This window comes from Rhyacophila brunnea, unplaced genomic scaffold (genome assembly GCF_057557595.1).
Source record: "Rhyacophila brunnea isolate RB1 unplaced genomic scaffold, BYU_Rbru_1.0 scaffold_15, whole genome shotgun sequence".
Lineage (NCBI taxonomy): Eukaryota > Metazoa > Arthropoda > Insecta > Trichoptera > Rhyacophilidae > Rhyacophila > Rhyacophila brunnea.
This window is the reverse complement of record NW_028232806.1, coordinates 2,090,399-2,107,983: the sequence shown is the minus strand read 5'-3', so window position 1 is coordinate 2,107,983 and position 17,585 is coordinate 2,090,399. Positions and strand designations below refer to the sequence as shown.

The 17,585-nt window shown below is 37.1% G+C and overlaps 2 protein-coding genes across 3 annotated transcripts in view; one reads left to right on the top strand and one right to left on the bottom strand.

Annotated features, from left to right (window-relative positions):
* Positions 1 to 5,590, top strand: part of mdlc (RING finger protein mdlc) — a 77,774-nt gene extending 72,184 nt beyond the window's left edge. The window contains exon 8 of one of the 2 annotated variants that reach the window (XM_085942654.1): positions 5,414 to 5,590. The gene's annotated coding sequence lies outside the window, so the exon portion shown is untranslated. The remainder of the gene's footprint in view (positions 1 to 5,413) is intronic. The other variant, XM_085942652.1, reaches the window with a different exon arrangement.
* On the bottom strand, positions 5,584 to 15,672 carry Prosbeta7 (proteasome subunit beta type-4). Its single transcript, XM_085942657.1, has 5 exons — positions 15,437 to 15,672; positions 11,529 to 11,735; positions 9,953 to 10,088; positions 7,768 to 7,916; positions 5,584 to 5,874 (listed from the first exon to the last, which is right to left on the bottom strand). Exons 1-5 carry the CDS (start codon positions 15,586 to 15,588, stop codon positions 5,712 to 5,714), a joined length of 807 nt encoding a protein of 268 aa, XP_085798783.1. The 5' UTR covers positions 15,589 to 15,672; the 3' UTR covers positions 5,584 to 5,711.
* Positions 15,673 to 17,585: the final 1,913 nt, after the last annotated feature.

Genomic DNA, 17,585 nt, shown 5'->3' with positions numbered 1-17,585 from the left:
TGGTCACTGTTGCACAGGTTTTGTCCCTTCAGAATCAAAATATCTTTTTATTACTTAAACTCAGTCAGTGCTCAAGACACGCCTGGCGTGTAGCAATTAGCATGATAATTAAATGTGGTAATTAACTGGTCAGCAGCGAATGTATATGTATATGTATCTAATGGCCACAGGCCAGGCGTGTTTTGAGAACTGACTGTAAAGAAAGTCTTTCGACATGGAGGAATTTATTTATTATCTTTATTGGTTGACATTATTTCACTAGTTGTCTAATTATGTATGTACCTAATAAAAAAAAAAAAATATCTTCTGTTATGTTGATTTCTTATTATTGTTAGGCTTTTAATGTCCACAATACAAGACTTTATCTGGACCCAATATTTTTTTTTTTTCAATATAAAATAATTGCTTTGGTTTATTTACAACACCATCTATACTGGGCCACCGAAGGTATTGATTGGAACATTATCTGTTGAAAGTGTTATAAAATGTTTGTCAAAAAAAATGTTTAAAAATCAAATAAATCTGATTTAATGGTTATTCTGTTGTTTTAGTACCAGTACTCCATCATCCTATTCCCAAATTTTTAAATATTTCAAAGCTAAATAATGATATAGTGTATTACGAAGACTTTTCATGAGATCAAAATTTCAAAATTTCAAAAGATCAATTTTTTGACCATTCTGTATGGAATTTAGTAATTCAGAGGTGTTGATTCGATTCAACCTTTTTCTCATTTATGCATATGTGTATTATGGTTCATTTGGCGTATTTAACTCATTTTTCAATTTTTGAGACTTATCTATTTTTTGCTTACGTAGTTTATATAATGTTATAAATACAACTAATCTTAGTTATGTAAAGCAGTGCTCCGCAACCTTTTCTCACCCACGGCACACCAAAGGTCTTCCAAGAATTCCGCGGCTCACCACACGTAAAACAATGTATACACCAAAACATCGACCCAAGGCCAGATATCTTTTGCGGGCCTCCTACCTATCGCTAAGGCTAAAGACAGTTATACTCTAAATTAGGGTTTTCAAGTGGTGTTCGAGGTAAAAATTAATAGTATCGATTGTATGTTTAGCGATTTTTTGTATTTATTAATACATCCACTTGAATTATGGTTAATTGTCGGGTTAGGAATAAATTATTTGTCGAGTATTGACACAATAATAATAAAGTGTATTGATACACCCCTGTTACAGGCGGGCTTCTCCCGGTGTAAAATAATCATTTAGTAGCTCAAGTCGAAACGTAACCCTGACCTCTAGAAACGGCTTCATAAAACATCTAATCTGATTCCTTGCTCAACCACGTAAGTATTTTTTAATCATAAGTAAAGGCCTTCGTCCAGTGTGTGAAAATCGCATATTGGGCGGAGGTGTAATTAAGATATATTTAATTTAATTTAAAAAGTATAAATGATGATGGATGAAAGCGATAATTTTAAGACTAAATATAAGTATTCAAATATAATATATTTTGCCGGCAACGTTGAAGTCTTCGCACGCCTGCGCCGAGGTGGTCCTCGTGATTCGTCAAATCGTAAGGATCACGCGATAAAATTTGGCCAATCACGAGAGTCCTTTTTGCTGAATGGCGTGGGTACGCGAAGTTTAAAAAAAGAAATAAATAAGTAAGCGTCCCCTTTCCGACATATACGGACCTGCGTAACTAATTGTAAAAACCTAAACATGTAAAGAAAGTGTAAAATATAAGGAATACCAAGTTACACGAGACAGACGTGGTTTTATTTAATTCCACCCTCAAATATATCGTACTTTTTTTTTGTGAATCCGGGGTTCGATGGACACCTGAGCTAGCCGCTGGAACCCCGGGGATCTCAGTATCCTACAATCACATGTTTTAAAATATTAATACTAGCGCAGGAACATGGCTCCGCAGGCGACTTTTTTTACTATTAAAGCAAATTTGTAATTTGTGTTTCATCTCACTTATATGGTTAACCTGCCACGCCGGCCCCCAGGCTAGAGCCCAGCGAAACCTCACCCCCCTTGTGGGTGTCATACACCAACATTACATAATATACGAGGAAGAACTAAATGTACATATTTCCATCTAGGTATTTATACTATTAATATAATAACTAATTAATGTGATATCTGAGTTTGTTTCAATGAATGTAATTTTTTTATATAATATTTTGACTTGATATTTGAAAGAGCTGGGAGACTGCTTATTATTTTAAATTATAACTTGAGTTGAAAAACTTTTCTCACCTAGATATGTCGTAGAAAATGGGAGCTGAACTGCGATAGTCTTGTTGGAAATCGGAGGATATTCTTTATTAACCGAAGTTCAGAAAATAGCCAATGAAACACCGGCGAAGTTCAGTTTTAGGGTCCCGTCGTTTATCAATTCAATTCCTCTCGAATTTATAGCAAAAGCGCTTCTATAGAATTTTCGGCATTGGTTGTAAAAGCGTTTCGAATCCAGTCGAATTGATTGTATAAAAGTAATGATGAAAATTCTTTTGCAGCAAAGTTAAATGTTTTTGAGACGGATCCAAAATTAATTGCTTGTTTTCTATTTGGTCTGGTAGGTACTTTGGTACATTTGTAGAGATCCTTGTCTTACTGATAGCTGCCCGTAACGTAACGTTTAAGTCATGCACGGCGGCGATTCAGGCGCCCATACCGTACGATATACGTCGAGCCGTTCTACGCGCTTGTATGAGTCAAATATTTATTTATTTAACTTTAAAACGTGTAACTACATTTCTGATCAGACCTTGCAAGCAAAAAACATTTGTACGGCGCATACATCGCGAGAATAAGGGAATTTCCCGAGAGGCCAAATCAGGGTTATCTCAAAATTCCCCTGCACACTGGGATATGTTGTACAATAGGCAGTTGTATGATTCGAAAGTGATGCGTCAGTTGTCGCCGGAATATCATTTAGTCGGGATGCTAATTCGGAATGCTTTCTTATTCAGATTTGCGTTATAATTGGAATGTTTTCAATATTTTTACATTGAAATTTAATTTCTATTGAGTGACCAAGTGTTTTTATTTATATTTCATATACAATTTGCATATAAAAAAGTGTTATATTTACGAGTTTTGTTTTAGATTTTACCTACTAAACTTGAATGAAAAGAAAGATTTTCAATGTTTTTAGATAGAAATTGACAAAGGACTAAGTGTTGTGACTATTTTTTATTTGTATTTCGGATTCGATTTGCGTATACAAAGTGTTTTATTTACGAGTTTAGTTTTACAAATTTTATTATTCAAAATGGATGAGATCGACGAAGTTGGTGAAATCGATATCCTTATCGAAACAATTGAATCTGAAGACGATGGAAGTGATGATTCGGATGTCGAACTTGAGGAAACTTTGGAAGTCGATGAAAGTGAAATTATCACACCGGAATCCACTGAAAGACTGACATTTGAGTGGAAATCGGATATGTTTGAGCCACGCGGATTTTCCTTCGATGTTAACGTTTCGGGATGTAAAGCTGATAATTTGACTTCGGATGCACTCGAAATGGACTATTTCAAATGTTTCATCGATATTTCTTTTGTTGAAATGTTAGTCCGAGAGACCAACAGACAATTTGTATTTGCCACAAAAAATATCACAGTTTTGAGTGATCGTCTACGGCGATGGGTAGACTGCACAATTGATGTACACATTTTTGGGGCTGTGTATGCTAATGTCAAGGAATTCACGGAATAAAATATCTGAACACTGGTCTATCCACAGATTGTTATTTTCACCATGTTATTCCGAAACCATGTCCAGGAATCGTTTCGAACTGATGCATCGAATGTTGCATTTTTGTGACAATGAAACGCAGGTTCCCGGAGATCGACTATATAAAATTAGACAGGTCCTGAAGGAACTGAAAATTTCTTTCAAGCAGTACATGTGTCCATATCAGAACATATGTATTGATGAGAGTCTTCTCCTTTTCAAAGGCAGACTTTTATTCCGCCAATTCATCAGGACGAAGGCTAGTCGTTTCGGAATAAATTTTTTTGTAATGGCTGATTGCAAAACTGGTTTTGTCTTAGGTGTAATAATTTATACCGGAAAACAAACTGAAATTGAGAAAAATAATTACATCGGTATATCGGGCAACGTGGTGGTAACGATGCTTGGACCATACTTGGAACTAGGGCATACATTGTACATTGACAACTGGTACAGCAGCCCAACGTTATTCAAGTATATTTATGATCACCGGACGAATGCCTGTGGAACCGTAAGGAGAAACAGAATTGGGATGCCCAAATTTACTAAGAAATTGAAAAAAGGGGAAACCGATACATTCCATACTGACGAAATTATGGCTTTGGCGTGGAAGGATAAAAAGGATGTTACAATGTTGTCCACAATTCACAACAATACTTTCAAACCTACTGGAAAAGTAGACTATAAGACTAAAATTCCGATTTCCAAGCCGGAATGCATTGTTGTTTACAATAAAAACATGGGTGCTGTGGATCGTAGTGATATGATAATTTCTTCTGTAAATTCGACAAGAAAAACTGTCAAATGGTACAAAAAACTTTTTTTCCATTTGATAGATTTATCTCTGCTGAATGCCCATGTATTGTTCCAACAAAAAACTGGAAAAAAACAACCGCTGGGTGAATTTCAATTGAAAGTCATCGGACAACTGATCGAAAAACATAAGTTAGAACCAAAAACTCTTTTGAAGCGAAAAGCACCCTTACTCTCCTAGGCTAACAGAAAGACATTTTTTGGGTAAAATACCACCTACTAACAATAAAATTAATGCGGCAAGAAGATGTTATGTATGTGCCAATACAAAAAATCAGAAAAGACAGAAAGAAACTAGGTATTTGTGCAAGCAGTGCGACATTGCTCTGTGTTTTGAACCGTGCTTCGAAATTTTCCATACACAAGAAAGTTTTTAGTGATTTTAATGTGTTTAGTATACTTCTTAGTGCTATAAGTATTTATGGTGACATTTTACAAAAATACTATAAAATTTATTTTTCAAAATACTTATATTAAAAAAAAAAAAAAAAATTCAACTAATTCTTGTAAGTGCAGTGTTGTGACAACCCTACCATACCTGAAAATTTTCAGACATTTTCACGAAATTGTGTATGAAAAACTTTTTCGCCGAACTTCAATTGAGGTCTCATATATGTAAGTGCATTATATTAAACTTTTCACTATTCTTTTAATTTTTTTATAATATAATTAATTCCTGGGCCCTGGGGAGTATACCTAGTACTTTCAGCTGGGCTGTTAAAAGGTTAACAGAGCATGTCAATATATTTTCATTCTGACCTTGCATTGTTTTATTAAGTCCATGCAGGTGCTCAAATATATTACCAGCCATGTACCTAAGCAAATTTGGTTATTAAGTATTGTATAATATACAAAATTATTTGTGTTTTTTTTGAAGCAGTGCACCACGGCACACCGGTTGCGGAGCACTGATGTAAGGCATGATTGGAAATAAGGTTGGGCGATACCCTGTCCTAAGGCATTACCAGTATGTTGTTTCATGATACAATAATTATAGTTTTTTTTTAAATTTACGAAATACCTTGTAATATTTTTGAATAAAAGACATTTTACAAAAAAAGAAAATTTATTTAAAGTCCCTTCGTATTAAATACTTATAAAACAATACAATGAATTTGATAAGTATTTTTAACATATTACAAAAAACATTACATTAATATAATAAGCGCACAGTATTAATTATATCCCTTGATCATATGAGCGAGCTCCCACTTGTGTGTTAGCTCCAGCGGTCCTTCCACTTTGGCTCCGTCCTTTGTGATGACAGCGATCTGATATTTTGGGTAAGACCTGGCATCACGGTAGAAAAGAACTTCAAGGCATTTGGTGATAAGTTCCCTGAAACAAAAATTATACCACCTATTAATCACTGAGAAGATGGATATAACAATATCATACCCAGTGAGCCGCTGACTAGATTCCATGTGCAATCCTGTGGTGTTTAGATACTACATATAGACACCAATAAAAGTGTCATCCCTTAGGCTTTGGCCACATAGGTAGGTGCTTCGCTAGTGCTTAGCTAGGTGCTATGCTTGTCTACTAAAAACACTACTGTCACATTGCACGCTACGTGCTTAGGTACAAATTCATTTGACATTTGCTACTGCTCAAGTCAACAACGATGTCACTCTCAAAACTAACCAGTAAGCTACTTCTCACAAAAAAATAAAGTTTAAAATTTCAAAAGTCTCAAATTCGAACTTGTTGGGTGCATAATGTAAATTAATCTCGAAGTACTCTTGGAGAGTTTCCACTTCTCTACAATGTTTTTTAGTTATTTGAGGATGAACCAGGAAATATTTGACTTATTCTTGGGCAAATTAAAAGAGACATTACAAAAGGTTAATACGCATTTCAGATGTTCTATAACACCCGAGGAACAACTTGTTGTAACATTAAGGTAAGGTAAATCCTTTTGCATCTCTCTGCCTCGCAATATTTTTTCGTCTATGGTCACACTACAGCCTATGCATCATTATTCATAACCTCAAAATATACAGTGTTTGTCATGGTGATAACATTACAAAAGATGCCAACCAGCTGCCAAAAATCAGGAACTGGAAAAGACGTGCGTGCCGAGGACCGTTCCGGCTGGAGGACGGCGGTGGAGGAGGTCAGGGCTCAACTTGAGCTGTAGCGCCATTGAAGAAGCAGACGTTTGTCATACTGAAGAAATATTCTAAACATCTCTATCTTACAAAATCAGTAGGTGACACGATAAAATTAACGAACACATTTGTTATCCGGGTGACTAATAATCACGTAGCGAGGCGTGAAGCGTGCAGTGTGACCATTGCGATAGTATAGTATGTGTCCGTTCGCTAGGATATGTCACCTAGCACGTAGCCACCAAGCAAGGCACTTACCCATGTGGCCTTAGCCTTCGAGAATTCTACTACACAACCCTAAAGTGGGTGGAATTGTTATTGAGCTGACTTATGGAGATATGCGCAGCGTTAACTACGAGGCATAGTATAAAAAATGTGTTTGGTTTAGTTGTAGACTTTAGATATGTAGTAATAAGTAAGAATGTTGATATTTGTCAAGCTCAGAATGAATTCCGAGAAATTTTTGGAGCATACATGCAGGTAAAAAATCCACTGTCAGAATGAAAGAGAATGAGGTACCGCAGACTACAGGTAGAGAGAGATGGAGTTACCGCATTAATTATTGATTTTTGATTGAAATCAGTAAAGCCACTTGATGTCCACCCTTTAAACACGTCAGCAATGTTTGCCGGCCGTGTTTAAGAAAAATCTCAATATTATATAAGTGTTTATTGTATAAACTGTAACGTGTACTCAAGTATTTTGGTAAATAAATTACATCAGTTCATTCTGCAAACATCTGTTGTTGTCGATATGTCGCCGAAGGAGAATCCAGCAAGATGATATCAGCAAATAATACACACCAATCATCAACAGGGAGTATCTAAAGCTCCTTCATCTCCCTTCGGAGTGACAATATATAGGTGGATTTGTCAAAAAACACTAGTAGCCGGCATGCATGTCATATGTCACCAAGCCTTGGGATCCAAAAATCACCCCTGTTCTTGTATAAACATATATATCTATCCCCGCATTTCATTTACATAAAGAAAAATCTCACTAATCCTGTACTATTTGAGGACATTTTGGTTTTTCGTATATTACAGAAGAGCGTTTTTAAATATCTGGCTACTTAACAACACTTTTATAATTCAACCATTGAATAAAATAAAATTTTCACCTGGCCTTGGCTTCATCAAGCACCTTTCCGTGTTCAGTATATTCTCTAAGCAGAGGTTTCGCTATTTGCGCACCAAGTCCTGTGGCAATGCAGTGGTCTTCGTAGGCTGTTCCCAACATATCTACGGCTCCAAGGAAAGGCTCTCCATCCTGATAACAGTAAGAGAAAAATCAGTGCAACTAGCGCATTATGTGCACACAAAGCAGAAAAAGACAATAATCTCATAGTCAACTTCCGATTCTTTCTCTGTCACTTGTCAGTCTTCTTATATCTTCCCACGTTATATCACCATTCTGTAGATCTGTCGTATACACTGATGGTATTTAAGGATGCTGGAATCCGGTTAGTTTAAACGAAAGGCAGACCAGGTCGAGACTCCTTGAGTCCATCCATAGCATATAGCTAAGCCAAGTCGAACATCATATCTTCACATCTTTACCTTGGATGTGACAAGAGATTCGTGGTTCACTCTTCTAACTCTTCATTTCTGATGTCATAACAGAACAGTAAGGACACAACATTATACCTGGCTCGGCCATGTGCTATAGATGCCCAAAGAGTTTAAACCTTGTCTACCATTTCGTTCAACCAACTGGATTCCAGCATCCTGGAGGCCGTTAAATATAAAGCACCAACATGACCTGGAAAGCCGCAAAAAGGTTGGCGGACGACAGATCCTTGGAGGGGGAACACCACATGGTGTTCATATGCACCACTAAAGAAGAAAAAGAACACAACAGATTTCAGAATATCCTGAAGCTACTGCCTACTTTAAAATTGACCTAGTACCAGTGGCGATCGGTGAGTTATTTTACTGGGAGTTCACTTTTTTTTAAAGTACCTATGTTATTGTTCATTTGTATGAGAAATACATTCTTCTGTTTTTCATCGACACAAATTCATTCTTTTTTGGATACTGAGCATATATAATGCCTTCAATCTTGGTTGCGTGATGGTGTTTCTGCTAAAATACTTGATCCATTTGAGTGTGGAAAAACATCTTTCACTTTCCACTGATGTCATCGGAATAGTGCAAATAATTAGGTTTAATAGTAAAACCGTTTTCGTAAATGTCTCAATAAGATTTTTTTCTATTATAATGTTAAATAATGCTGAGGCAATATCAGCATTATAAAAAATATCCAAACTGTAATATGTAATTATTAATTAACAATAATTATTAATAATATGAATCCGCTTTCGGGAGGTTTTACTGGGCGTCTTACGAGGCCTGAGCGGCTCGCGCAACTCAGACGTATAAACCGTGTGTGAAAATGTTCGTAGACAAAGTCTTTTTTTGGTTATACGTTTATACGGTTCGAGTATGAAACGCGCCTTGGCGACATTGAGTGGCGCTCGAAGAAGTATTGCTATCTCACGCTATCACCTACAGACGAATATTATTGCTGTCGCACTCATTCACGTTACAAGGCATGATTGCTTGTGCGATCGAGGAACTCGTTCCCGAATAGCATTGCATTTGGCAAAGCGAAACCACACGGACGATGCCAGCGCGACTCGTGAATTATTGTATATTATATTTAAAATAGCCGGTTAAAAAACACATACTTATTACAATTTGTTTTTGTATTTGAATTAATGACTACGGTAATAGATCAGAACACTTTTAATAAATGAAATACTTATTTAAAAAAAAAAATCTTTTCGCATAAATTGAGTGGGTAGGTGTTCACCGCTCCAGCGCTCTCAAAGGCGCATCGCCACTGCCTAGTAAACGATGTGATATGTCCAACAAATGCTTTGCATTAGGCAGACTTTTTGAATTTGATTAGTTTAGTATTAAAACATGTAAAATTTTAAAGTTAACCATCGGAAGCCGAGTTTGCAATTTTTCTTTTTCTTATGAATATTACAATAGGCCACAAGACAATTAAAATAAGGCTGGAAGTAAGCTGTGGAGATCCGAATTATCACATTACGTAGCTTAGATCAGTGGTGGCGAACCTATAGCATGCGAGATGATTTTGCATGGCACGCGTATGAGGAGTCAATGAAAACAAACAAGTATATCTATCAAAGTTTAGTGGGCACTATTTATATCAGATCCCCACAGCCTTACGTCCACTCTCCTATCTACATGGCTGCTATCTTGGAAGATATTAAATCCAACTTAATTCAAACAAGATAGTTATCAACCCAACAAGAATATGCGGAGTAAGCAAACCTGAATTCCTCCAACCACATAGGTGTTCCAGAGGGGGTCAAATTTGCTGCGGCGATTGTAGAGTACCCTGGTGAGCCAGCAGTGCAGGGCTTTCGGTTTCAGCTGCATCCCATCGTCCATACACTCTTCATCGATGCTGTAATCACATCAATGTTATATCAGATGCTGGTCACTTTTCAAACTTTCAGTGGTGACATTAGCAACACCAAGTTTTCATTAGGTAAAATGTTCAAAAGTTCATCAAACGAAATATTGTGTGGAAATACGGGAAAGTGGTAATCGTATATATTGTTCAATAACTACTAACTAGATCACACGTAGTTGTGTAGGTTTGGGGCTGTAATTCTAAGATCAGGGGACCTAACGCTTTGCAATCAATCCGGTTATCTCCATGTGTTAACTAATATTTGGAAAGAACAAAAATCAGCGGATGCGGTCGTCACTCTTTATTATTCCTGCAGTACAGCGTCATGCACCACCGCATGCTTCTCACCTGTAGAGCTCGCTGACTCATTCAGGTGAACGCTATTGGGTGACATTTCAATTTATTTTTATAACATATTGTGGACATTACAAATTATAAGTTTAAGACGTTCACAACATGACGTGAAACATTATTATAAACAAGAAAATTAATAAAAACGATAAAAATGAAATTATAGAAAAAGAACATAATATAAACAAACAAAAGCAGTGAAAATACAATTATACATCTATAGAAGTTCAAAGAAGTACACCGAGTTTGCTAAGGAGACCTTGTTTTAAGAATTTATAAAATAGCGTCCACCTAACTTACCTCATGCAAGTGGAATATATCAACACCCGAAACAATTTGGTAATATCAGATGTAATCTTGAATAGGTTGTTAACAGTCTAGATTTACAACTTTTCAAGAAATTTTAACGTTAACTTAAAAGAAAATTTATAAAATTTTATATTCACTACATTTATATACAACCCATTGAAACCAGTCACTTTGTATGGGTGTGAAATCTGGGGTCTAACGGTGTAACAAGAGGAAATTATCTGAATTGATCAGTTAAAGAAATCCAACGGTACGAATGCCGAGCTGTGAGGAACAATTTAAATCCAATATAGTCAATGTCCTAAAACACGAAGACTCAGATGAGCCGGTCACTTTGGTAGATTTGATGAATCTAGTGCTCTCGATTAAGTTTTTGAAGAAACCCCCTGGGGGCACTCGGAATGGAGGAGATGGGTGGATAACGTCAAGAGGGACGCAGAGAGGCTGAGCGTGACAGACTGGAGGGAGAGAGTTCGCGATCAAGATTCCTGGAGGATGGTTATTCAGTAGGACATAGACTTAAATGGTTTGTAGCGCCAACTTAAGTAAGTACATTTAAATTTATGTGGTGAATAATTGCTTTTCCCTTCACCACCCGCCACGTCCTCAGACCCATTATGCAGGCGTATACCGTGGCGTAACGAACGTTAGGCGCTCTTCAAATTTGTCCCGAAAGTGTCCCAGGAGCAACTCCTCAAGACCTTGTTTGGCGTGCACTATAGTGTGCGTGAATACTAAATAATAGACCAATTTAGTTCAATAGGTACAAACATTTTTCTCTCCATAATATCCTTGAGGTACTGGAAGTCGGCATAGTCGCCGCCGGCTCCAACAATAATGTTAGAGTTGAGCCTGAGGAGGCGAGGGCAGTCTCTGAAGCGAGCGAGGGATCCATAAGAACCGAGAACATCGGCCGCCATCACAATACCGCCATCGAATTTTACTGCTATCACCGATGTGCCAGTCGTGATAGGTGTCCTGCAAAACAAAGTAGATTAACAACAGATAAAGAGACCAAATCGTAATGTAGCTCGTACAATGAATCCTGCAACCAAGTTTTTTTGCGATCCTCCGGGTTTCGCCGTTCGGCATCTCATAGTTAATTTTCACTTATAGGTATAACAAATGAATACAATAAGTATATAAGCGAGAAATAACTGTATTCGTTGACAGTGTGCTTTTTCCATTGAGAGCGCATATAGTGCCTGAAGATGCCGAAAGACAAAATCCGGGTCACAAAAAACGACTCGAATGGAATAGTACAAAGCTTGAATCTATTGGAATTCAAATTAAAATTCCATCAAATAGGTACCCACAGTTGTTAGTAGTAAAATTCAATTTAAATTATCAACATGAAGAGAATATTAAAATTTTAAGTGTGTATATGTTACGGCGAATGTGTGAAATTGCATATTACATAAAATCGGCAAAATTTTGCCTATTTCATGAAAAATGCAAGCCCGTTGCTTTATTCTTGAATTAAGCAAAATATCTGCCGAGTGCGTGAATTCAGCAGTAATTTTTCTGCCTAGTTCATGCATTGGGCAAATTGGATAGTAGCGCTACGGTGGTGTTTTTTGCAACTAATCAAACTAACCAAATGTGTCAAACGTCATTGATTATATAAAAATATACCAATCAATAACTACAATGACGTTCATATTCATTTACTATGCCCAAAAAAAAATCTAGAACTGCGATATGATAACGGAAGAATTTTATTAAAAGGTATTTTCACGATTTGATTCGTGCTTGGGTCTCAGGCAATGGTCGATTGTTTGTTTGTGATAGTATGATTTGATAGTTTGTTGAGACTTGTTAGCTAACCTCAAAATGGACATTCAGTTGAATTCAGAATTTAAAAACCTAACATAACCAAATAATAATAATATTATATTATGTCCAATTATAACTAATAAAACCATCCGTATTAAATTTACTTTATCTACTGTCATGTTGACAGTTTAAGAATTCCATACCCTGCCAAATTCACGCACTCGGCAGATAAATTGCCTAGTTCATGAATAATGCACGCCCGTTGTCTTATTCATGAATTAGGCAAAATATTGCCGATTTCATGTAATACGCAATTTCACACATTCGGTGTAACATATACAAAAATCTTTTTCTAATGAACATTTATTGTTTCTACCAAGTTAAGTATTATCAATAAAGACTTATACAGAATGTTTTTATTCAGGAATGAATAATAAAAAATCATCCTCTTGATTTCATTTATTATTTTTTGCAGTGTTCAAACAATCAAATTCGCAATAGGTAGGTATATGGTGGTTACAGATCAGATACTTATTAGGATTTCAATGGAAGAGCTTATCAAACCGCTCCAATACTCCGTTGGACCGATTGCGCCTTGATTTCTTCTAGATAATCATAAAGCCTGGCGCGCATGAACGATTAAATAACCGGCCGGTCCATTGCCGACTCAAGTAGAAAGCCGATACATTCACAGCGACTGGTCCTACTTTTTCCGCCCCTCCCGTTGTTGTCTATGGATGACCTGTCGTTGCCTGTCATTATTTTATAGAGTGCTCTTACTGACACGTCTGTCGTGTTCACACAGGGAATGGTTTGATTTGGATAGATGAGTTACATGATAAATAATACACTGGCATTAATATACCTTCTACAAATGTAATGCATAGATCAATGCTACATATTTTTTGAAATCAATATTACCACCGGTTTTTGTGTGAAGGACTAGTCTGACTTTGATAGCTGATGAATAACAGGAATGTATATTATTTATAAATAACACTGATGTGAGAATTTTTTATAATTCAATTTGAAACGAGAAAGGTCGAATCAATATGTCAAGCAATCTGGGATCTGATTTTCACAGTTGAAATGTGGACCACTCGTTGCTTGTGCAAAAAGTTATGCTCAGGCTTTATTAATTTAAAGATGGCGGTGGCCGGTCGCATTCGTACATTAGTTGGTCTGCTCGCGCATGATCCAATTAATTACCGGCTGGTACGTTTGAGCGCGCATGGCGCGATTTATATCTGGGGCAATGCGCGCGCATTGAAGAATTGCAGACGCGATAACAAAGTTTGACGTTTAAATGTCAAAATGGATTTTGTAGAGGTTGCGTGCATATTTTCCCTTCTTCTAAAATTGCGCCAAAAGAAACTAAAACGAAGATACTGGGTGCATCCAATAATAAGTGATAGACTAATAAAAGGTCAATTCTACCAATCCTATGAAGATTTAAAAGCATACCCTCAAAAGATTTTAATTACATGAGAATGTCTAAGAATCTAAAAATGACGGTATATCCTATAAGGAGGTTGTTATAAAAGTGAATAAATGTAGGGAGAAAATCATAAACTAAAATGTCAACGAATATTTCCTCGTTACATCCAAGATCTCGCTATATCCCGTAATAACCGAGCTCGACTGTATTAGCCAATCGTTGTTTAGCTTTCAGATCGACTTGGTACGCGACGAATGTCATATCACTCAAAGGGAAATATAAAATAAATATTCATTGGGTCAAACTTTAGGTCTTTTTACAGGTTCTCCGCCACCGCTCGCTGTCATCTGTCAGTGAGTGCAGTGTTGCCAACCGAACTATAATTATAGTACATTTTGGTTCGCGTACTATTAAAAAAGTATAGTACGTCAAAAATAGCACAATTTTGAAAAATGGAATTAATTCAATTTTGTTGGTTGTGATGTCAATGGTTGTGCGAATATTCCCCATTGCTTATTTCATTGCGTTTAAAAGTTGTCTATATTGTCGACGTTTAAAGTTCTGTAAAATGTTCACACTTCAATCACAGCAAATCGTAATAACGTGAAGCGAGGGACATAGTAAGTATAATCTATATAATATAAGATCTCAGTGTGCGATATTAGTCTATGGATGTAGTCTTGCGTTGTATACTCTAAAAAACTAATGTGACAGTTAATGACAGCGGCCGGTGTATTTTTGTAGCATTTTTCTGTCGTAAGAGGTGTTTTAATAAAGCAGGGCATCGGAATATCTCGAATTCTCCGTTATGTTTATGTGATAAACAAAAAACTTACATTTTCAACACGTCCCATAATTTTTGCCGAAATACTATAATGTCTTGGACCGCGTACTATAATTCGATGACAAAAAGATAGCTGAATTCCAAAATGGCGACTGACAGATAAAGACGACGGAGAACCAGTAAAAAGCACCCAAACTTCCAGTGTGTAACTAATCCAGACAGTTTTTTTTACTTTCATAAAATCATTTTTGCATATTTGCACAACACAAAACGTAGCATTTGTATAGTTTCTCGGAGTTTGTAGTAACGAATTGTTACCAGGGGGGCCAATAATTATTGAAGGTAACCGACAGTGGTCCTACAAGAAATGTACAAATTGGCATACTAAACCAACTCTTGATTAAAATAGGCTGTGCTCCGTTCTGGTGCAGTTAAATAAAACCAATAAGTTATTTAGCTGATTGGACGCTTATGATCAAGGTTAATAATTATTGCCTATTCAAATAGGAACAGTAACGAGATTTTAAATTTAAACAATACGGAGATGACTGGCAATTTTAAGGTTATGGTCATCCAATGGTAATAATATGATAATATAACAACACTAGCAGCATTTTAGATATTCTTCAATTGTTAATAAAGCATTCCTATAACAGTGGAATAAATTATAATACAACTTACTGTGAATGTTTTACAAAGTCCTGGGTGCTAGAAATATTGTTGAAAGGGCTCGAGTTGTTTTGATTGCCCGGAAAGTTATAGAACGCTCCCGGCGACGGGCCATTCTGCCAAAACGGTGGGCAATTTTGCGATCCTCCCCAAGAAAAAGCCATGTTTGTATGAATTTCTTTTAATTTTTTTCAATCACAAAAAGTATACAGCAACCGGGCAGAATGACAAATACAGTTTTTGAAAGCAGGTGCTGCCAGTTGCCAGTGCCTTAAAAATATATTAATTTATGACTATTGAGTACAAAAGGGTATACATAATCATATTTATTTTATAATACCGCCCTTCATTTTACATTCTATCCAAACTACCTAATTAGGTACCTACCTATTATAAATCCAAGCATAATTTTTTTATCCATATAATGTACTATAGATGAAATGATTGTTCTTTTAAATTGATTCAACTGGATGGCGAAAGAAAGGAGTTTTTTACAAATCAATTTTTATTTAGGTATCATTATGATTTGACACCCACGGTGGCCGCGCGGCTTAATCGTTTGACTATCACGCCGTGGGTCTCAGGCTTGAATCCTGGGTCTGGCAAGTACACATATTGTTTTTCAATTTGTGTGTGAGTCAGGGTATGGACCTAATAGGTTGAGCAAGTGGCTGACATCCATTTCTCGTAAAAAACAATAGGTATCTGTTAATACAAACCTCTACCCTGTGGAGGCCCATATGATCCTATTAGGATCGGACATGGTCAAAAAAAAAATGATTTGAACAACGGATTATTTATACATATTTTTTGTGTTAAATTAAATGTATTTATTATTCGAATTTGACTTTGAAGTCCTTGAGATAGGGTTTGCTCTTTCTTCTTCGCGTGAGGTTATATTCTACTGATTTATTTTCATTTTCCTTGTCGTTGGTCATTCCTCCCTTTTTATTTACTGGTCATACCCGCACGGCCATTTTTCATGTATGGAGTTTGGGACCCCTTTGTCTTCTTATTTTGGATTTGACTTTCTATTGTTTACATGTTGCGTCTGACTGAAAAATAATAGCCGTAGCCCGCATACCTTTTGTGCGGACACCACCATTGGTAAGTCCTTCTTTACTTTTACGGAAAGAATTTCAAACGCAACAATCAGCAGAGCTCACTCTCGAGATCGAGGACTTAAAGAACTCAGGGGTTCTAGAAGAAGCGGGTCCAACCCCCAGTTTTCTCTCAACCCTGTTTCTGATCAAGAAACAAGACGGGACCCTATGTCCTGATTTCAGCCGAAAGCGTTTAAATGCGTTCCTACAGCCAAAGCCATTCAAACTAATGCACCATTACGAGGTTCCAGCCGTCTTACAAACAGAAGACTGGCTAGTAATCATAGATCTAAGCCAGGCGTACCTCCAGGTACCCATGACTTCTCAACATCGTCGATTCGTTCGACTAACCTACCAAGGGGAGCTCCTACAATTCACGTGTCTCCCGTTCGTGCTGTCAGCCGCTCTGATTATGTTTGCATCCCTGACCAATTGGGTCGCCGAACGCCTACGAAAGAATGGCTGAGAATATTCACTTACCAGACGACTTCTTAGTAGCCAACCAATCTGAGAAACAGAAATCAGTTCAGGTGGAATACAGGATAACCCTCCTACAGTCTTTAGGGTGGTTAATAAATATTAAAAGAGCCTGTCTGAACCCAAGCCAACAATGAGGGTTCCTGGACATCATGTGGGACACACACAACAAGTGGAGGTTTCTGTCGCCGGAGAAGTGTGTAGCATTCCGTCACCATCTGCTAATGCAGATACAAAAAGGCAGTTGGTCCCTCAGACAGGCACATATCCAATCCCTTATGAGGCGACTCAACTTCACATTCTACCTCCACGAGGAAGGTTGCATTGCCGACGGCTACAAAGCTCGAGTCATCAATATTGTCGAGGTCCCATTCTCGCCAGTAGGCGACAATCCCACCACAGGCCTAATAGGAGTAATAGGACATCATGTGATGGCTCCAGGTGATAGGATCCTCAGAGTTGACACACAGAACGACATTCAAACATTACAAACATTAAAAAGACAGACGCAGCCGATACAGGCTGGGGAGCCAACCGAATGAACACCACCTATCAGGGACGTGGAAACAAGGCCAGTTAGC